Below are 23,088 nucleotides of genomic sequence, written 5' to 3' on the forward strand. Positions count from 1 at the left end.
CACACATGTGGTATCGCCGTACTCAGAAGTAGAACAATGTGTTTTGAGGTGTATTTTTACATATACCCATGCTGGGTATGTAAAAGACAACTTTTCTCATTTTTTTTATACAAAGTTGTCATTTTACAGAGATATTTCTCACACACAGTATGGGTATATGTAAAAATACACCCCAAAACACATTGCCCTACTTCTCCTGATTACGGCGATACCACATGTGTGACACTTTTTTGCAGCCTAGGTGCACAAAGGGGCCCAAATTCCAATGAGTATCTTTAGAATTTCACTGGGCATTTTTTACGCATTTGGATTCCAAACTACTTCTCACGCTTTAGGGCCCCTAAAATGCCAGGGCAGTATAAATACCCCACAAGTGACCCCATTTTGGAAAGAAGACATCCCAAGGTATTCCGTGAGGGGCATGGCGAGTTCCTAGAATATAATTTTTTTGGCACAAGTTAGCAGAAAATGATTTTTTTTTTCTCTTACAAAGTCTCATAATCCACTAACAAAAAATAAAATTTTACATGAACTTGCCATGCCCCTCACAAAATACCTTGGGGTGTCTTCTTTCCAAAATGGGATCACATGTGGGGTATTTATACTGCCCTGGCATTTTAGGGGCCCTAAAGCGTGAGAAGAAGTCTGGAAAATAAATGTCTAAAAATTTTTACGCATTTGGATTCCGTGAGGAGTATGGCGAGTTCATGTGAGATTTAATTTTTTGTCACAAGTTAGTGGAATATGAGACTAAAAAACTAGAAAAAACAAAACAATTTCTGCTAACTTGTGCCAAAAAAAAAAATCTGCTATGAACTCGCCTTGCCCCTCAAAAGTGATCTTTATAGCGCCGCAGCGATTTTACTGTGTTTTTGCAGTGATCAGAAAAATAAATATTCTGTCACTGCGGTAGGGCGGACTGAACGCAAGTGTGCGCACAAGACCGCCCGCAGGACGTATCCCTGCGTTAGGCGGTCGGGACGGGAGGCGGTTAAAAGCAAAGTGATAAGTTTCTATATGCTTTTGAATGAGACATTTATTGGTAATTACAGAAATTTCTCAATCATCATTTAGTGCTTTAAATTACTTTTCCTTGCTTTGACTGCATCTTGAAAGCTTTGGATTTTGCCCTGTATGAGTTTTCTGATAATAACCAAGACATTTCCATTTCCCACGTTCCAAGCATGAAAATGGCTTCTCCCCTGTGTGAATTCTCTGATGTCTAACAAGATGTGATTTATTATTAAAACATTTCTCACATTCTGAGCATGAAAATGGCTTCTCCCCTGTGTGAGTTTTCCGATGTACAACAAGTGTGTGCTTCTGGATAAAACATTTCCTACATTCTGAACATGAAAATGGCTTCTCCCCTGTGTGAATTCTCTGATGTGTAACAAGATGTGATTTTTGTTTAAAACATTTCTCGCATTCTGAGCATGAAAATGGCTTCTCCCTTGTGTGAGTTTTCTGATGTACAACAAGTTTGTGCTTCTGGATAAAACATTTCCCGCATTCTGAGCATGAAAATGGCTTCTCCCCTGTGTGAGTTATCTGATGTAAAACAACTCCTTGCTTCTGGGTAAAATATTTCCCACATTCTGAACATGAAAATGGCTTCTCCCCTGTGTGAATTCTTTGATGTTTAACAAGATCTGATTTAGCATTAAAACATTTCTCGCATTCTGAGCATGAAAATGGCTTTTCCCCTGTGTGAGTTCTCAGATGTCTAACAAGATTTGCTTTATGATTAAAACATTTCTCGCATTCTGAGCATGAAAATGGCTTCTCCCCTGTGTGAATTCTCTGATGCAAAACAACCTCTTGCTTCTGGGTAAAATATTTCACGCATTTTGAACATGAAAATGGCTTCTCCCCTGTGTGAATTCTCTGATGTTTAACAAGATCTGATTTAGCATTAAAACATTTCTCGCATTCTGAGCATGAAAATGGCTTCTCACCTGTGAGTTCTCAGATGTCTAACAAAATTTGATTTCCGTTGAAAACATTTCCCACATTCTGAATATGAAAATTGCTTCTCCTGTCTTTGATGTTTACCCCTTCTGTGTTTTTTGTTTTTCTGAACAATCTGTGATAAATCAGAAGATCGGATACATTGAAAAGAATCAGATGATGGATCTTTGCTGTGAAAGTCTGAGGATACATCTGGGATAATGACGTGCTGTTCATATACATCTTGAGCCATAGTATGTTGTGAAGATATCCCATGTCCCTCTGAGCTCCTGGTGCAGTGATCTGCCAAGAATAAATTTGTATTATTTTTAAATAATATAACCTTAAATAATATTAATATGTTATAACATTTCTATCTCAACAATTAAATATAAATTGCAAGGAATGTAGCAAAATTCAATTCTTCACTGACTAAGACAGTGGTTTGCAAAACAGATCCTAATCTAATCTCAGAGCAAGAACCAGTAGATCAGAATGTTAGGTCACTAGGCTGTAGTTTTCCACTTTTGTGTTGAAGCCAGCATCTTCAAAGGTTCACTTTTCAGTGTGTCTACCATATTCTTTTCTAGTTAAATACTCAGTTGAGAATCATAAAATGACCTGTAAGTCAGTGCTATTCGCGGGTGTCCACCTCACATACTCCCACCACTTATAGGAACTTCAACAAATACCAAAAAAGAGTACCAGTATGGCCATGAAATTGTGGCTTTGGAGCAAATGTAAGGCTGGATTAGCACATTTTTTTATATATTTTATTTTTACCCCTTAGCACCTTAGTGAGGGTACTCAGCTGTTTTATGATAGCCAGGTTCCTGCTGTAATGGCCAGGATTGTCATACCATGGCAACCAGTGGTCTAATGAAAACAAAAATTGCGTAGTTGCTGGGCTTTTTTTTTCTATTCTTTTAAAAAACAGTTAAAAATGACACTTTTCCCAGAACAAAAGCAGGCTCTCATATGACCACATCAACAGAAAAATAAAAAATAAGCTGTGGCTCATAAAATGCAATGATAAAAGGGGGGGGGGGGGAATTGGCTGCTCCCCAAAGGGGTTAAATAGACTATCAGACATGACCTTCGGAAGAAACCCATGGAAACACAGGAAGAACATGAAAGATCCAGGCATGACCAAAGCATCTGTAGGTGTATGTGCACAGACCCTTATACAAGAAACTCATAGAGGTCTCGTAAGTTTTTTTTTCTAGTCATTTCTCAGCGCAGCAATGTTTTATTAAAAACCTATACAGTTGAAAAAACTGACAGAACACAGAGCTTAAAGGGGGTTTCCAGGAGTAAAATACTGATGACTAATCCTCAGGAGAGATAAGAATATCTAAATGGCAGTCCTCTTACTCCTGCCACACCCTCCAATCAGCTGTTTGAAGAGTCTGCGGTGCTTAAGTAAGTGACCATTAAATGCCCTACTGTATTTTTGGTTTGGTCACTCCCAGACTAGATGAGGACTAGGGTTGTGCGAACCCGAACTGTAAAGTTCGGGTTCGTATCGAACTTTTGGATTTTTGGACCCCGGACTCGAACCTGAACATTTCAGTAAAAGTTCGGGCTAGGTGTTCACCGCTTTCTTGGCGCTTTTTGAAAGGCTTCAGAGCAGCCAATCAACAAGTGGTTAACTGTCTGAACTGTCTGGCCTACTAATGGCATGGCTGTGATTGGCCAGAGCAGCATGTGACCCAGCCTCTATATAAGCTGGAGTCACGTAGCGCTGCACGTCACTCTGCTGTTACAAGTGTAGGGAGAGGATGCTGCTGGACTTGTGATTTCAGGGAGAGAATAGGAGAGAATCTAACTCAGCGATCTACATAGAAATAGTTTTGTGGGTGCAGGGCACAATAGTTTTACCCTGCCCTAAGCCCATTGACAAAAAAAAATGTACTTTTATAATTCTGTTAGTTAGGTGGGCGGCGGCGGCGGGCATTTTATGCAAGCTCAGTGCACCAGCACTGCATCTGAGCTTTTGGGACATTGCAAATCACAATTTTTTTGTCAATCTACTACATCTGGATTAGTCACTGTGCAATTTAAGGTAGAAATACACCCATCATTTTCTGTGGTTTGAAAAACACACTTTCTTTTGCCAAAAAACTGTATTTTCCTGATCTGCAAGTGTTAAATTCAAGTTTAATATATACAGATTTCATATTCTGTTACCAAAAAAACACTTTTTTGGCAATGTACAACATCTGGATTAGTCAGTGTGCAATTTAAGCTAGAAATAGACCCATCATTTTCTGGGGTTTTAAAAACACACTTTTTTGACAAAAAAATCACTATTTTAAGGCCTTGCAGCATCAGCACGTGTGAAATTACAGGCTTATATACTGCTGTCAAATGCTTTGATGCAGATGTCATTGTGAGATACACCCTTAATACATTTGGGTTAGATTCAGAGATTTTAAATACCGCCATTTGGTGCACCAATATTGAATTCAGGCCTACAGTGGTTTAGGCCGTGTGAGATACAGGGGTTTGATTCAGGTATTTGAAATACAGCCATTTTTGGCAAAGAAATCTTTTATTGATGCTTAGTCTGGTTCAGGCCGTGTGAGATACACCTGTTACATACTGTCGTTCTATTCTACTATTAATTAAACACCCATTTAGGGCAAGATCCTAAATTCGAAAAATATGAGGAGAGCGTCAAATAAGGGACGTGGCCCAGGTCGTGGTGCTGCTGGTGGAGCTCCTGATGCAGGGAGAGGATGTGGTCGATCAGTGCCAGTTACACGCACAAGTGGTAGGAGTAGGCGACAAAACCTGCATCCGATGTCCATCAGTCTTTCACCTCACCCCCTTGCAAATCAGCCAAGCAGTCTGAGCCCCAAGTCATGGAGCAGTCTCTTCTGCTTTTTGATGTCTCTGTTAGCAGGGTTTCCCAGGGCCATCCACCTAGCCCTGCCCCAGAAGTGGAAGAGATTGAGTGCACCGATGCCCAACCACTTATCTTTCAAGATGAGTACATGGGAGGACCATCTCAGCACGTCTTAGATGATGACGAAACACAGGTGCCAACTGCTGGGGCTTTCGAAAGTGTGCAGACCGACAAGGAAGGCAGGGGTGAAGACTGGGTGGAAGATGATGTGGGGGACGATGAGGTCATCGACCCCACATGGAATCAAGGTCATGCGAGTGACCTATGTAGTTCGGAGGAAGAGGCGGTGGTCACACAGAGCCACCAGCACAGAAGAGGAAGCAGGGTGCAAAAGCGGAGCGGCTGCCCTCTAGACAGTATGCCTGCTACTGCCCACCGCAGCAAGGGACCGAGCACACCAAAGCCAGCTCCAAGGAGTTCCCTGGCATGGCAGTTCTTCAGACAATGAGCTGACGGAAAGACACGAGTGGTTTGCACGAGTCTGAAGCGAGGCATAAATGTTCTCAACCTGAGCACAACCTGCATGACCAGGCATTTAAGTGCAAAGCACGAGCTGCAGTGGAGTAGACACCTCAAAAACCAAGAAAGGTCAATGGCTCCTCAGGCATCCTTTTCTGCTGCAGTCTCGGCCTCTTCATCCACCTCTGGAGTGACAGTGCCACCTGCCACCCCGCAATCAGAGGATCTGCCAGCAACACCAACACCTGGGTCACCAAGCATCTCCACAATGTCCCACGGAAGCGTTCAGCTCTCCATTTCCCAAATGCTGGAGAGGAAGAGGAAGTACCCCCCTACCCACCCACGATCCATAGCCCTGAATGCCAGCATTTCTAAATTACTGGCTTTTGAAATGCTGTCATTCCGTCTAGTGGAGACGGATAGTTTTAAAGGCCTTATGGCGGTGGCTGTCCCACAGTACGTCGTGCCCAGCCGCAACTACTTTTCAAGGCGAGCCATCCCTTCCCTTCACAACTAAGTAGGGGACAAAATCAGGTGTGCACTGCGCAACGCCATCTGTGGCAAGGTGCACCTGACTACGGATACGTGGACCAGTAAGCATGGTCAGGGCCGTTATATCTCCATAACAGCACACTGGGTAAATGCAGTGGCGGCTGGGCCTGAGGCGGATAGCAGTTTGGCGCATGTCCTTCCACCACCAAGGATTGCAGGGCGCTTCAGTTTGCCTCCTGTTGCTTCCTCCTCCTACTCTGCTTCCTCATCCTCCACCAGCTCACCACCAACTTCACTATCTAACACCTTCACCACCAACTTCAGCACAGCCAGGGGTAAATGACAGCAGGCAGTTTTAAAACTTATCTGTTTGGGGGACAAACCCCACACTGCGCAGGAGCTGTGGACGGGCCTTGAACAACAGACCGATGAGTGGTTTGTGCCAGTGAGCCTCAAGCCAGGCATGGTGGTGTGAGATAATGGGCGAAATCTCGTAGCAGCTCTGAGACTAGCCGGTTTGACGCACATCCCTTGCCTGGCGCATGTGCTGAATTTGGTAGTGCAGAGATTCCTTAAAAAATAAACTGATATGTCAGAGCTGCTGCATAAAGTGCGGGCCGTCTGTGCGCGCTTTCGGCGTTCTCACCCTGCTGCTCCTTGCCTGTCAGCGATGCAGCGTAACTTCGGCCTTCCCGCTCACCGCCTCATATGCGACGTGCCCACAAGGTGGAACTCCACCTTGCACATGCTAGCCAGACTGTGCGAGCAGCAGCAGGCGATAGTGGAGTTTCAGCTGCAGCACGCACGGGTGAGTCGCTCGGCGGAACAGCACCACTTCACTACCAATGACTGGGCCTCCATGTGAGACGCGTGTTCCTTGTTGCGCTGTTTCGAGTACTCCACCAACATGGCCAGTGCCGATAACGCCTTTCTCAGTGTTACTATCCCACTTCTATGCCTCCTTGAAAAAACGCTCCTGGCAATGATGAAAGAGGATGTGGCACAGGAGGAGGAGGAAGAGGGATCATTTCGTAGAGTTTTCATCCAGTCATTCAAAAGGGGCTCCAAGGGTGGGTTCCTGCACCCACAAACCCAAGGTACACAATTGTCCAGCCAGGCCACAGTTCTGGAGGATGAGGAGGTGGAGGATGAGGAGATGGAGGAGGAGGAACCATGTTCACAGCAGGGTGGCACCCAGACCAGCTCATGTCCATCACTGGTGCATGGATGGGGGAATACAGAGGGCACAGACGATACACCTCCCACAGAGGACAGCTTTTCGTTGCCTCTGGGCAGCCTGGCACACATGAGCGCTTACTGTAAAATAATAAACTAACACATTTTAGCAGGCTAGGGTTATTTGAAGGACCATGCAAGGGCAGCACTTGTGTTGAATGTCAATTTTTGACAGGTTGAGACGACAATAGCATTTGGGAAGATTAGGAATCCTCCTTCTCAGCATATTATTATTAGCTTTACAAATAAGGTATACTTAGAAGATCATGATGTAAGGGGTTTTACTTGTTAACCATATATGTCTGTTAGAATGGTAAATTTAGGATACAATAACCTTTAAAATGGCTTTGTTTCATGACATAGGCAGAGCATTCTTTGACAAGACACCTGTTGCTCTCTACACACACACACAGATTCACACATACACGTTACTTTAAGGGAATTACTTTTTCACTCATTTTAAATTGGTTTATTGCTTGCCTGATTACCTTTTGTTATTCATCTGTTGTACTTATTTTTCTTCCTAAACTTTGTAACCTTTCTTTTTATGCGAATTAAATCCTTTTAATTTTTATCTTTCATCACGAACTTTGCGCATTTTGTTGGACTCCTTCTAAAGCATTTCTTGACAAATAGAGAAATGCTGGACGTTATTCTACATTGGCGAGCCAGCGGATTTTTGTTGAATTCCTTCAGTTTGTAAAGAGGTGGTCCCAAGAGAGTAATTATTATTATTACAAGCTTTAGGAAAACAACAACAACGAACCTATACACTGCGTGCAGAATTATTAGGCAAATGAGTATTTTGACCACATCATCTTTATGCATGTTGTCTTACTCCAAGCTGTATAGGCTCGAAAGCCTACTACCAATTAAGCATATTAGGTGATGTGCATCTCTGTAATGAGAAGGGGTGTGGTCTAATGACATCAACACCCTATATTAGGTGTGCATAATTATTAGGCAACTTCCTTTCCTTTGGAAAAATGGGTCAAAAGAAGGACTTGACAGGCTCAGAAAAGTCAAAAATAGTGAGATATCTTGCAGAGGGATGCAGCACTCTTAAAATTGCAAAGCTTCTGAACCGTGATCATCGAACAATCAAGCGTTTCATTCAAAATAGTCAACAGGGTCGCAAGAAGCGTGTGGAAAAACCAAGGCGCAAAATAACTGCCCATGAACTGAGAAAAGTCAAGCGTGCAGCTACCAAGATGCCACTTGCCACCAGTTTGGCCATATTTCAGAGCTGCAACATCACTGGAGTGCCCAAAAGCACAAGGTGTGCAATACTCAGAGACATGGCCAAGGTAAGAAAGGCTGAAAGACGACCACCACTGAACAAGACACACAAGCTGAAACGTCAAGACTGGGCCAAGAAATATCTCAAGACTGATTTTTCTAAGGTTTTATGGACTGATGAAATGAGAGTGAGTCTTGATGGGCCAGATGGATGGGCCCGTGGCTGGATTGGTAAAGGGCAGAGAGCTCCAGTCCGACTCAGACGCCAGCAAGGTGGAGGTGGAGTACTGGTTTGGGCTGGTATCATCAAAGATGAGCTTGTGGGGCCTTTTCGGGTTGAGGATGGAGTCAAGCTCAACTCCCAGTCCTACTGCCAGTTTCTGGAAGACACCTTCTTCAAGCAGTGGTACAGGAAGAAGTCTGCATCCTTCAAGAAAAACATGATTTTCATGCAGGACAATGCTCCATCACACGCGTCCAAGTACTCCACAGCGTGGCTGGCAAGAAAGGGTATAAAAGAAGAAAATCTAATGACATGGCCTCCTTGTTCACCTGATCTGAACCCCATTGAGAACCTGTGGTCCATCATCAAATGTGAGATTTACAAGGAGGGAAAACAGTACACCTCTCTGAACAGTGTCTGGGAGGCTGTGGTTGCTGCTGCACGCAATGTTGATGGTGAACAGATCAAAACACTGACAGAATCCATGGATGGCAGGCTTTTGAGTGTCCTTGCAAAGAAATGTGGCTATATTGGTCACTGATTTGTTTTTGTTTTGTTTTTGTCAGAAATGTATATTTGTGAATGTTGAGATGTTATATTGGTTTCACTGGTAAAAATAAATAATTGAAATGGGTATATATTTGTTTTTTGTTAAGTTGCCTAATAATTATGCACAGTGATAGTCACCTGCACACACAGATATCCCCCTAAAATAGCTAAAACTAAAAACAAACTAAAAACTACTTCCAAAAATATTCAGCTTTGATATTAATGAGTTTTTTGGGTTCATTGAGAACATGGTTGTTGTTCAATAATAAAATTAATCCTCAAAAATACAACTTGCCTAATAATTCTGCACTCCCTGTAGAAGAAGAAGTGAGCCACACATCTGTTGCAAGTGTCACTTCCCAGACGTAATACAGACGAAGGCCTTTGAGGAAAGAATTTACTACACAGAGATCCTTCCATTGACTGTGGGAAGAAGACGTAAGAAGGGGACAGCAAGGACACGGTACCTGAGTAAGTAATGGAATTTCTTAATTCTTATTCAGATAAAAGTAAATTGGAGTTTAAAGTTGTAAGTAGTCATACTAATGCACAATTATGGGCAAGTTTATATAGTCAATGTGAAGAAGAAAACATAAGAATTGACAAACAGTTGTTGTGTATGGATAAATTGCAGAAGAAGCTCAGGAATGTATTACATATGGTGAAAATATTCAATACATTAGTTCTTGAAGACAGGCAGCCAAAGACTCAGACACATAGTATATGTGTGAATAATAAAGACACACATGATACAGACACACAGGAACACATAGAAGAGGATGATTTTAATGATTGTCCAAAGTGTCAAATTTTGGCACAACACATTGAAGATCTGGAAGATCAGATGGAAACTAGGACACAGCTCATATCAAAATTATGCCATCGTACAAAAAAAGTTTCTATTATTACAAAAAGTGGCATAGATACGGGTGCGTCCTACATTCCAGACACTAGCCCAGCTGATGCAAATGAAGACATAGAGGCTGAGGAAGTCAGGAGGAGGAAATTACATGACAGGGCAGCCAAGTTAAATTTAAAAATACATGATCAGTTAAGATGGATGCATTTCACAATGCTGATATCTTTGAATCTAATACTGATAAGTTCAATCTAAATAATGAACAGAAAAACAAAGTATTTAAAGTATGGCTTCCCTCACATATGGCAAGGAGATTAGAGTCCACACCAAGAGTAAATGATGAGCACGAAATAGTACATAGTTCCCCAGCAGATCGATTGAGGCAACTACTTTTATTTACTACTGGAGAATCTACTCCTACATTTGAAATCCTTGACATGTTAAAGCCCACTTTACAGGATGATCCATTTGCATTCTTGATAAAATTTGAACAGGCGTATAGAATGGTCATGGAAATTGAGGATGATTCTGAACCCACTGCAATGATAAAGTCATTTGTAAAACGGTTCAAATATCTTGATCCAGTCTCCAGGGAGTTAGCACTAGGAAAGCCTACGTTACAGGAAGCGGCAACATTTATTGATCAAATAAGGAGATCAATAAAACAAAGTAGTATAAGGGTCAAAGTTGCTGCAGTCCAAAAAAAGGATGAAAATCAGGTAACAAATACAAATAGTCCTAAATCAAACCCTCCCATGAAAAGAGACCAATATAAACAGAAAGGAAAGGTGTCATTTCAAAGAGGACAAGTTACTTGTTATTATTGTGGGAAAATAGGACATTTAAAATGGCAATGTAGGAAATTCCTAAATGAGTCACAGAATGCAGGGAAAGAAAATGGTTTTGTGCCAACTGCTCCTCCTCCAGAGCAGGATCAGTCACAATCACCATATGCACCTTTAATAAGACAAATTAGAGAATTAACATTGAATAATTCGTACAAGGGGAAATCTTATGGTAAAAAATTGAGGAGACAACTGGTTTGTTACCTTCCCCATGACTAGAACGAACTCTGACCCCTCGTCCTTTGGAATTAGTAGCTCCAGTTTCATTAGATGAGTGTGGGAGACCTTTTGTAAGGGGATCTTTACAGGGCAATGAGGTGACATTTCTCATTGACACAGGAGCTCAATTAAGTGTGACTAATCAGGATTTACCTCTAACTCCAAATGCACCTATTTGTACAATTGTTGGTTTTAGTAGAAAAAGCGGCACTAAGGCAACTTTAGCACAGAATGTTAATTTGGAAATACCAGGCTATCTGAAAACTAAAATAGACATTTGGCATAGTACTAATTCTGAAAACATCATAGGAACTGACCTAATGAAAAAATGGGGTTGGGTCATTGACTTAGGAAATAAGGTGATCTGGAAAGATGTTGATGGATCTAAACCTGTAGTCATTGATCCCACTGAATACAGTCATGTTGGTACTGTTTGCCTAACCGAAGTTGTTTCTTCTGAACATTTGTGGCCAGAAACTGGTGATGATGAAGTTCTAAAAGAAATTGTACAATGTACTCCTTCTTTGTGGGCACAATTCAGGAATGATGTGGGCACAATGAAAGATGTACTAGTCAATGTGGAGGGGAGAGACCCTCCTCCCCAAAAGCAGTACAAATTGCCACCTGAATCAATTGGTCCCATGTCTAAAATCATACAGGAACTGCTTCATCAGGGTGTCATTAGAAAAGCTAATTCAGTAACGAACAATCCTTTGTGGTGTACTGTGAAGCCTGATGGTTCATACCGAATGTTATTGGACCTAAGACTGCTGAATAAGTATACCCCAAATGTGGCACCCATCGTAGCAGATACTCATGACATGATGGCACGACTGAATGCTAAGGCAAAGTTTTTCTCTGTTTTAGACATCAGTAATGGTTTTTTCAGCATTCCTCTTGCAAAGAGCTGTCAATACAAGTTTGCATTTAATTTCATGGATGAGCAATATGTATTTTGCAGATTACCTCAAGGAGCTCATTTATCACCTAGCATATTTCATCAGGCAGTTGCAAAAGTATTGTCCAAATTTTCAAGACCCGATTGTCTGTTGCAATATGTTGATGACATTCTTTTAGCCACTGAGGATAAAGAGTTGCATTTGTCTCTCTTACCAGAATTGTTTTCATTGTTGCATGAAGCAGGTTTGAAATTGAATACCCAAAAAGTCAAGTTGTTGCAAAATAAAGTGAGATATCTTGGAGTGTTAATCAGTCCAGGAAAGAGACAGCCACTTCAAGAAAGGATTGAAGCTATTGCTTCTCTTCCCATTCCAACATCACACAAGGCTCTGAGACATTTCTTGGGTCTGGTAAACTTTTCCAGAGAATTTGTAGAAGGGTTTGCAGAAAAAGCTAAGCCTCTATATGATCTCTTGAAAAATAAAGATGATGACTCCTTTGGGCCATGGGAAGAGGAACAACAGAAGGCTTTTGAACTTCTAAAGAGAGATATGCAAAATTCTCCAGCATTGTCAACATCTATGACTCAGTCACCTTTTGCTTTGCAGGTTCACACCTCAGACACGGCTGTGTCAGCTGTACTCTTGCAGTTGCAAGGGGGAGAATGACGGATTTTGGGCTATTTCTCTAAGCTTCTCACACCTGTGGAAAAAGGGTTTGAAATATGTGCAAAACATTTGGTGGGTGTTTATTTTGCTGTTAAGGCAACAGAACACATTGTTGGATTTAACAAAATCATTCTGCAGACTCCTCACTCCACACTAAAACTTCTCCTTGAGAAAAACCTCCCAGGTGTGTCAAATCAAAGATTTGCACATTGGTTGTTGTCCTTATCATCAAAACAAATTGAGATTGATCACAAGGCCAAGTATGTACTTCCTCAATTAATGCAGTATGAAGGGAAAACTCATGAATGTTCAGAAACATTTTATGAATCATATCCTAGCTTGTTTAGGAGAGATGCAGAGAACAGTGATGAACCAGTATTTGTTGGTGGTTCAAGATACTGTTCAGGGGGAAAGTACTATACAGGTTATGCTATCTTATATCCTGAAAGGGGATATGCAGTTCAGCATAGACTGCCAGGACATTATTCAGCTCAGAGAGCAGAATTAGAAGCAGTCAAGACTGTACTGACAATGGATGAGAAAGAAAACAAGAATCCATTGGTCATTTATAGTGACAGCTCATATGTCGTGAGATCACTGACAGACTATTTACCAGTGTGGGAGAGGAGAGGATTTGTAGATTCCTCTAACAAGGTCCTAGTGCATAGTGATACACTCAAGGACATATTCAAAATAGCTTCAAAAAATCCTAATAGCTATGCTATAGTCAAAGTCCCAGCACATAAGAAAGGCGAACATGAGTTAGTTATTGGAAACAACACTGTAGACACATTGGCTAAGGAAGCAGCTATGACAGGAGAGTTGAAGGAAGAAATTGAATCTTTGAAAGCTTTACCAGTGAGGAAAACAGACACGCATTTTCCTTCTTTTGCAGAAGAACAAGCGAAGGATTCGTCCCTTGCTGCTTCTCAGGTTGATCCAAAACCTCCCTTTGTTTGTGAAAACGGGGTTTTGTGTCATGACTGTCAGGGGGAATTGCGTCCTGTTGTCCCAAAACATTTACAAATGGAATTCACCAAATACAATCATGAGAGTTTAGGTCATTTGGGTCAGGAAAAATTGTTAGGAGTTTTTAAAGAGAAATTTTATTGGGACAAAATGGAGAAGACTGTCCAAGATGTTGTTCAGTCATGTCTCATTTGTGCTCAAGTCAACCCACGACCTAAAGGACAAAAACCTCCACTTTTACGAATTGCACCTGATGATGGTCCTTGGTCTACATTACAGATAGACTACATTGGTCATCTACCTTCAGGTAAACATGGACTCAGGTATGCATTAGTGGTGGTGGATGTATTTTCAAAATGGGTAGAGATCTTACCTGTCAGGAAAGATGATGCTCTGTCTACAGCAAGGGCATTGGTAAATCATGTGTTTTGTACTTGGGGGATCCCAAGAATGATTACCTCTGACAGAGGAAGTCATTTTACAGGAAAAATCATGCAAACTGTTTGTGCTATTCTAGGAGTAAAACAACAGTTCCATGTATCGTATCACCCACAATCTGCAGGCATTGTGGAAAGAATGAACCGAACAATTAAGACAAGAATTGCAAAAATGTTATTAGACAAAGGAAATACATGGGTTGATGCAGTACCCTTTGTTCTTATGAGTATAAGAGGAACCGTTTCCTCTACAACACAGTATACTCCATTTGAATTAATGACGGAAAGAACAATGCCATTAATATTCCCAAACGAACCATTTTTGTCTACACCTCAAAAAGATGCAATAGCAAGGTCCAGATGGTTACGGTTATTGCAGGAGAATTTAAGTACAATTCTTCCATATGCTGCATCTAAAATGCAACGCATGATACCACCTCACTCTTCTAAATTTGTAAATGGTGCTTTTGTAATGATTAAGACCTTCAGGAAGAGTGGACCTTGGGAAAGCAATTGGGAAGGTCCCTTCGAAATAATTGACACTATGGGACAAGTAATGATTTTGGTTCAAAGATCACCAAATGCTTCAAAGAATACTCGCAGACAACAAAAACTGTGGGTACATGTTGATCAGTGTAAATTGTATGTACCAAAATAATGATACTGCTTTTCTTCACAGGGAATGAAACTCTTCACGTTATACACAATCCACAACAAACAACAATGTCTTCAGAAAAGTTGTTTCATGATGGGAATGTCATTGTTGATGATGATATTTACAACTGCTACGTTCGCAGAATTCCTTGATGATAAGAAGAGTAATTATGACAAAGAGACTTCAATCCTTGCACGAAGAAGAAGAGGATTTCGTCTTGAGGATTTTCTGGAAGAACAAATTCAGGACAATTCCAGAGACATTTCCGGAAGTCTTTGTATGGGTTTTGGTGCTAGCTGTTGTATTGAAATACACTTCAGACATGATACACACATTGAATTACATGCAACAGCAGGACCCAAACCAAAGTTCACACAATTACAAGGAACATTCATACATAACAATAGAACTGGTTCATGGGAATGTACATCAATAGATGTATTATACTGGAGTATTGTGATAAAAGGAAATGAGTCAGCTACATGGTCCGGAGATCTCACAAATTATAAGATAGCATTAGGAAAAGTGGGAAAATCTCGAGAGGAAATTTGGTTTCAAACCCAGAACTATGTAAAAATAATGGATCCATCAATTCTTCCCATAACAGGAAAGGTTGATGAAGATTGGGTGAAAAATTGGAGATTCCAAATAATTAGGGAACCTGTTGTAGTTAACATAACCATTAACTTCATAGGAACAAATGTTATTAATCCCGAACTTCAAGTTTCTCCAATATTGGTAAATATTCAGGAAGAAACTAATCCATTATATTTAAAATGCAGCACAAGATTAGAGATTCCATCCGAATCTGTGATAACATGGACTAAAGGAGAGGTATTTTTAGGTAGTTTATCAAATGGTCCAACTAATGTAATTCATAGAGGTCAATTTGGAAATGTGAAATGGTTTGATAAAAAGTTTATATTTTATCAAGATCATCCATCTCCTAAAGATTCAGGAATTTATCAGTGTTGCATATTAACTATAAACAACCATAAACAATGTGAAACTGTAAATGTTACTGTATGGTCACCTACAGAAAATATTTGTACCAAAGTTAAATTTGAATCATCTAGTCCTTTCCAGATTAACCATTTCCAGTCCAAGCCTCTTTTGAGGAATGGTAAATATGTCACCATAATGTGGACATTTAATATATCAGACTGGAAAATATCATCAAAATATCCTAAATGTGGAAAACATCTTGCTAATATGGAGGAAGGTTTAGAAAGATGGTTTAAAAAGAGTGTTTCCAAGCAAACCAGAACTAAAAGAGGTATAGTAGAAGGTATTTTAGGAGGAATAGGTACCTTTGGAAGCTTGGTAAATACAATGAATGTAAATTCATTACAATCAGATTTAAAAACCATAGGTTATCTGGAAAAGAAAGGAATTAAAGTACAGAAAAGTCTAAACCAACTTTTAGAGAAAATGATTGTTAATTCTGTAGTTGTTTTAGGATCTTCTGTTTCACATCTTCAAGATGTTACTTTAGGTTTGATCCAAAGTGAACAAGAGTCAGAAGTAGCCAGGGCATGTATGGAAATCCAAATAGAATATTCTACGAATTTAAAAATAATGGCTCAGGCTTTACAAAGTGGAATTACTCCACTTGGTTTATTGGAAAATTTACCTATGAAATATAATTATAGTATGAGACATATAGATTTATGGGTAAATAAGTGGTTAGGATGTAATAAGAACACATGTATAGCTACCTCATTGATTCCAGTAGCTGGAAGAGAACAAATGGTAGTTCCAGTAACTGTTTTAGGAGTTCCCGTGAGTGAAACACAGTTGATTTTTTATCAATTGCAATATACGGAATTTGCATATGATGGTACTCATATAGAACAATTGGATCTTTCTTCATGTTTACACTTTGTTTCTAAAATAATCTGTTTACCGGAACAAGATAAGGAGATTTATCATTCTTGTTTCCATAATCAAACTTCTTGCCATGCATGAATTGAGAATGTATACTCAATTCATGATTTGGTAACTCAAGTTGGTCCAAACAAAGTTTGTGTACAAGTGATGTCTGAGAAAGAAAAGGTTGTAGCATTCTTTTCTTCTTGTGTACATCACGAGAATTTAGGGTTTATATTGTTTGGAAGGAGACTGGAGAGCAATCTCTATGAATTTAGGAAGACTCAATATTTCTTCCATAAATACAGCCCAATTGAAAATCCTTCCAATGAAATTTAATCTCACTCAAATTGACAAATTTCCGTAGGATGAGTGGACAAAAGAAATAAAAAAAAAGATAAAGGTCTTTTAAAAATATTAAGTGAACAAATAAAAAAAGCAGAAATTGCATTTAATCATAAACCAGGACAATTATCAGAAATAGAACATGAATGGAATATCATGTCTGGAACATCTTGGTGGGGAAAATTGAAGAAATCTGTAAATATGTGGTCAAAATCTTCTACACAAACAGCAGTTGAGAATACGTTATCCCATCCTATTATTATTATATTTATTATTATATTTTTGTGTATTATCTATCAAGTTTTTGTTATGTATAGGATTAGGAAAACATATAGGAATATAAAGAAGGAAATTAACAAAGGAGATAACATTTTGAAAGAAATGTTAAAAAGAACTCAGTATACCAATTCTATATGGAATACTGAATCAAAAATTGATCAAACAACCAAGTGCTATAACATGGTCAATGAGTGAATGTGATACGAATGAGATACGAATGATGAGTAATTGCGTTAGATTAGGAGGTTATGATTGAAGATTTATATTTTAAATCATAATCAGGGGGAAATGTAAAATAACATATTAACACTTTTTAGTAGGATAGGGTATTTCAAGGACCATGAGAGGTCAGCACTTGTGTTGAATGTCAATTTTTGACAGGTTGAGACGACAATAGCATTTGGGAAGGTTAGGAATCCTCCTCCTCAGCATATTATTATTAGCTTTACAAATAAAGTATACTTAGAAGATCTTGATGTAAGGGGTTTTACTTGTTAACCATATATGTCTGTTAGAATGGTAAATTTAGGATACAATGTAACTCTATGAAGAGTCAACCTATAAAATGGCTTTGTTTCATGACATAGGCAGAGCATTCTTAGACGGACACCTGTTGCTCTCACACACACACACAGACTCACACATACACGTTACTTTGGGGAAATAAGCTTTTTCACTTATTTTAATTGTTTAATTGCTTGCTTGTAACCTTTCAAGACTTATTGCTGTGCTATATTTTTCTCTTTCTAAACTTTGTAACTTTCTTTTTATGAGAATTAAATCCTTCTAATTTTTATCTTTCATCACGAACTTTGCACATTTTGTTGGGCTCCTTCTAAAGCATTTCTTGAAAAATAGAGAAATGCTGGACGTTATTCTACATAGTGGTGGAGTCTGTGGTGGTGCACACAGCAGAGAGTGAAGAGGGTGCAGAAGCGGAAGGCTGAGTGAGCCACTCAACCAAGTCTGGTGCGTCCTTTGATGTAATCGCACACACCTTCTGCAACTTCCCTCTTAGGCTCCGGCCTGGTGCACCTGCCCGACCCCTACCACCCCTGCGGAATAGCCTGCCTCTTCCTCTGCCTGTCATTTTCAAAATTACCCTATGACAAAAGTCCCTATAGAAGAGACGGATTTGTGGAAGAAGGTATATCACACCCCTGCTTAAATCAGATTTTTTGGGGGGCAACTGGTATATTACACCAGTAGAAATTATTTGTTCCAATAGCGTTTGTCCCTCTATCTAGCTTCAGTATCGCAGCAGAACCGCAAACATCTTCTACACAATACAAATGCACTATAATATACCAACAGTGGTGGTCCAGCAGGTCTGCCCCCCCCCCCCCCCCCTAGAACAACCAGCGAATATTTTTATATTTTTTATCCCTCAGGGCCACACTGCTGATCACCACAGGCGGCACGGCGCGGCCCTGGTTCTAGTTGCTGGCGGTGGTGGTGGGGCAATAGGAGATGAGCGCTTCCATTGTGGAAGCACTTATCTCCATATTCATTTGTATCGCCGTCCTCAGGACAGCGATACAGATGGCTGTGCTGCGGCGGGGCAGGGGAGGGAGAGGCATCTCTCTTCCCTGTTTTTCTGATAGGCCGAAGGCACTAATGCCTGCGGCCTATCAGAGGCCAGCTCAGGCGGCGCTATGACGTCATTATCATCGCGCCACTTGACCTGGGCAGCACACAGCTGGGACACAGGCCAGAAGAGGCCTGCATTGCATCCTTGCTGATGAAGATAAGTATTAGTGTTTTTTTGTTTGTTTGTTTTCTTAGGGGGGAGTGGAGATATGGGGGCATCTGGTATTTCTTACAGACCCATTTATTTGGGGGTGGCACTATGGGGGCATTTCTTACTGGCACATTATGTGAGGGCACCATGGGGGAGAGGATCACTATAGGGGCATTATTTGGGGGCACTATGGGGAAGTGGGGGCTCTAAAGGGGCATTTTTTATTGGCACATTATGGGGGACATTATGGAATCTGGTGGCACTAAGGGGGCATTTTTTACTGGCACATTATGGGAGGCACTATAGGGGAGAGCGGAACTATGGGGAATTATTTGGGGGCACTATGGGAGAGTGGAGCACTATTGGGGCATCTGGTGGCACTAAGAAAGGGAATTTTTTTACTGGCACATTATGGGGGAGAGGAGGACTATAGGGGCATCTGCTGGGGGCACTAAGAATGGGCATTCTTTTTCTGGCATATTATGGGGGACACTATGGGGAAGGGGGAGAGGAGAACTATGAGGGCATTTACTGGGGCACTATATAGGGGTATTTTATACTGGCATACATTATGGGGACATTAGCTCAACTGCGGGCACTAAGCAGGGGTATTTCATGTACTGTCATATTATAAGAAGAATTATTACTACTAGGGGGTATTATGGGGAGCTTTACTACTACTGGGGGGCTATGAGGAACATGATTACTAGTATAAGCACTATAGGGGCATTATTACTATTAAGTGTGCTCTGGCAGAGAATTATTTCTATTGGTGGGATTTTGGGAAGGACTGTTACTTTTGGGCCACCCTGGCATAGTATCAGCTTAGCACAATTATTTTTGGGGGACAATATCTTTATACTATTAGTGTCTGGGCGCAGTTATTTTTTAGAGCACTGTGTGCCAATAATTGTTGAAGGGGGCACTATCTGTGTGGTAGTAGTATTTCCAGGGGGACTGTTACTGCAGTATACAGGGAGTGCAGAATTATTAGGCAAGTTGTATTTTTGAGGATTAATTTTATTATTGAACAACAACCATGTTCTCAATGAACCCAAAAAACTCATTAATATCAAAGATGAATATTTTTGGAAGTAGTTTTTAGTTTGTTTTTAGTTTTAGCTATTTTAGGGGGATATCTGTGTGTGCAGGTGACTATTACTGTGCATAATTATTAGGCAACTTAACAAAAAACAAATATATACCCATTTCAATTATTTATTTTTACCAGTGAAACCAATATAACATCTCAACATTCACAAATATACATTTCTGACATTCAAAAACAAAACAAAAACAAATCAGTGACCAATATAGCCACCTTTCTTTGCAAGGACACTCAAAAGCCTGCCATCCATGGATTCTGTCAGTGTTTTGATCTGTTCACCATCAACATTGCGTGCAGCAGCAACCACAGCCTCCCAGACACTGTTCAGAGAGGTGTACTGTTTTCCCTCCTTGTAAATCTCACATTTGATGATGGACCACAGGTTCTCAATGGGGTTCAGATCAGGTGAACAAGGAGGCCATGTCATTAGATTTTCTTCTTTTATACCCTTTCTTGCCAGCCACGCTGTGGAGTACTTGGACGCGTGTGATGGAGCATTGTCCTGCATGAAAATCATGTTTTTCTTGAAGAATGCAGACTTCTTCCTGTACCACTGCTTGAAGAAGGTGTCTTCCAGAAACTGGCAGTAGGACTGGGAGTTGAGCTTGACTCCATCCTCAACCCGAAAAGGCCCCACAAGCTCATCTTTGATGATACCAGCCCAAACCAGTACTCCACCTCCACCTTGCTGGGGTCTAAGTCGGACTGGAGCTCTCTGCCCTTTACCAATCCAGCCACGGGCCTATCCATCTGGCCCATCAAGACTCACTCTTATTTCATCAGTCCATATAACCTTAGAAAAATCAGTCTTGAGATATTTCTTGGCCCAGTCTTGACGTTTCAGCTTGTGTGTCTTGTTCAGTGGTGGTCGTCTTTCAGCCTTTCTTACCTTGGCCATGTCTCTGAGTATTGCACACCTTGTGCTTTTGGGCACTCCAGTGATGTTGCAGCTCTGAAATATGGCCAAACTGGTGGCAAGTGGCATCTTGGCAGCTGCACGCTTGACTTTTCTCAGTTCATGGGCAGTTATTTTGCGCCTTGGTTTTTCCACACGCTTCTTGCGACCCTGTTGACTATTTTGAATGAAACGCTTGATTGTTCGATGATCACGCTTCAGAAGCTTTGCAATTTTAAGAGTGCTGCATCCCTCTGCAAGATATCTCACTATTTTTGACTTTTCTGAGCCTGTCAAGTCCTTCTTTTGACCCATTTTGCCAAAGGAAAGGAAGTTGCCTAATAATTATGCACACCTAATATAGGGTGTTGATGTCATTAGACCACACCCCTTCTCATTACAGAGATGCACATCACCTAATATGCTTAATTGGTAGTAGGCTTTCAAGCCTATACAGCTTGGAGTAAGACAACATGCATAAAGAGGATGATGTGGTCAAAATACTAATTTGCCTAATAATTCTGCACTCCCTGTAGTATTGGGGGTGGCAGGAAAGGGTGTTCAGAAGATGTGAAGATGATGGAAATGTGGGAAACTAATGTCTGTTTGTCAATCTCTGCAGATACGGGAGATGGCTGAAAAATCATCATGGCGGTCTGGTCTGAATGGAGAAGATGAGGAAAGAGAACGTCTACAACAAAGGTGACATCACTGGATGTAAGAGGTATGGGGCGCATTGTAGAAGAGGAGATGATCCGACTCCTCCCTCTGCCATTTGCAGAAGGAGGATTCAGAGCTGGGTGAGGACTGCCAAGATGGGCAGCAGGCCACGGCGGGTTGCAGATGGTGGGGGGAACAATAGGCCTTGAGCAGGATCTGGGGAGGGAGGAGAGTGGAGGAGCTTCCTGGCTGTGGCCTGCTGTTGTTTATTGTATAATGTGAAGCAGGCAGTGCAGCCAGGACAGGCCCTCCCCTCTCCGTATGATGTGTAGAGACAGGCCTCAACAATCGAATTTCAGCTGTACACAGGGCCGTCTTTAATATTGATTGGACCCTGGGCAAGAATTTACTTGGGCCCCCTAGATCCCGCCTTCCCACACTGTAAAAAAAAGCGAAAATCTTATACTCACTTGTGTCCTTTCACTGGCGCTCACTAGCTGCTGGTACGGCGAGGGATGGTGCAACGCAGACGCGCACACCTCACCGCGTCCTGGCACAGGCGGGCATGATGACATCATCACACCTGCCTGCGCTGGGATTTCACTACCAAATAGACCTCAGGCCTGTAGCCTATGACAAGTCTTGTCAAATTTTAAGGCGCATTGGCGACCATTTTGTTCGCCATCTGGAGCGCTGTATTGCATCAGTGACATGAATACTCTCCACATATAATGATATATTACATCAGTGACATCACCGCTGTCCACATATAATGCTATATTACATCAGTGACATCACCGCTCTCCACATATAAGTCATATTTTACATCAGTGACATCACTGCTCTCCACATATAATCAGGGGCGTAACTAAAGTTCTATGGGCCCCGGGGCAAACTTTGATTTTGGGCCCCCCCACTGGGCCCGACCCCCCCTTCCCGTCATTCACAGGGGACTGGCATAGCAGCAAATCTTTCATAGGGGCCCAGCCTTGGGGGCAAAATCATGAAATATATACAGAGCGGGCAAAATGGATATATATATACAGGGGGCAAAGGCAGAGTCATAACGATAGGGTCGTAATGCCCCTGCCTTTATATAAATCCATTTTGCCCCTCTGTATATATTACATTTGTCCCCTGTGTATATATTACATTTTTTGCCCACTCTGTATATATAAAAAAAAAATCACTTTACCCCTATATATGTCATGATTTTGTCCCCCAGGCCGGGCCCCTTTGAAGGATTTGCTGCCATACCAGTCCCCTGTGTATTGCCACTGTGCCACACTGCCAGGTGCCCCTCTGTGAGTTAAGAAGCCAGCGGTGTTTGCACATTTACACACCTTATCTGAGGAGACTGCTCTGCTCCACTCCCGTCATCCTGCGTGCGCCGCGGGCCCGCGTGAACTGGTGAGATTATTACAGCAAGAAAGCAGCGCCGGATTGGTGGAGGCGGGGCCGGATGTAATTAACTGTGAGAGCGCAGCGCTGTGCCGCCGGTCAGGCACGACCTGACTGGCCATTATAAGAATAAACATTTTTAAATCACTCTGCGACCGCGATCGTTACCACTGGCAAAG

The 23,088-nt window shown here is 41.4% G+C and overlaps 1 protein-coding gene across 1 annotated transcript in view; it reads right to left on the minus strand.

Annotated features, from left to right (window-relative positions):
* Positions 1-997: 997 nt before the first annotated feature.
* LOC121004468 (oocyte zinc finger protein XlCOF7.1-like) overlaps positions 998-23,088 on the minus strand; it is a 59,058-nt gene continuing 36,967 nt past the window's right edge. Inside the window, exon 3 of the mRNA XM_040436703.1 lies at positions 998-1,958. Coding sequence (XP_040292637.1) covers positions 1,084-1,958 — 875 coding nt within the window. The 3' untranslated portion in view covers positions 998-1,083. The remainder of the gene's footprint in view (positions 1,959-23,088) is intronic.

Source organism: Bufo bufo, chromosome 6, assembly GCF_905171765.1.
Source record: "Bufo bufo chromosome 6, aBufBuf1.1, whole genome shotgun sequence".
In the NCBI taxonomy this organism is placed as follows: Eukaryota; Metazoa; Chordata; class Amphibia; order Anura; family Bufonidae; genus Bufo; species Bufo bufo.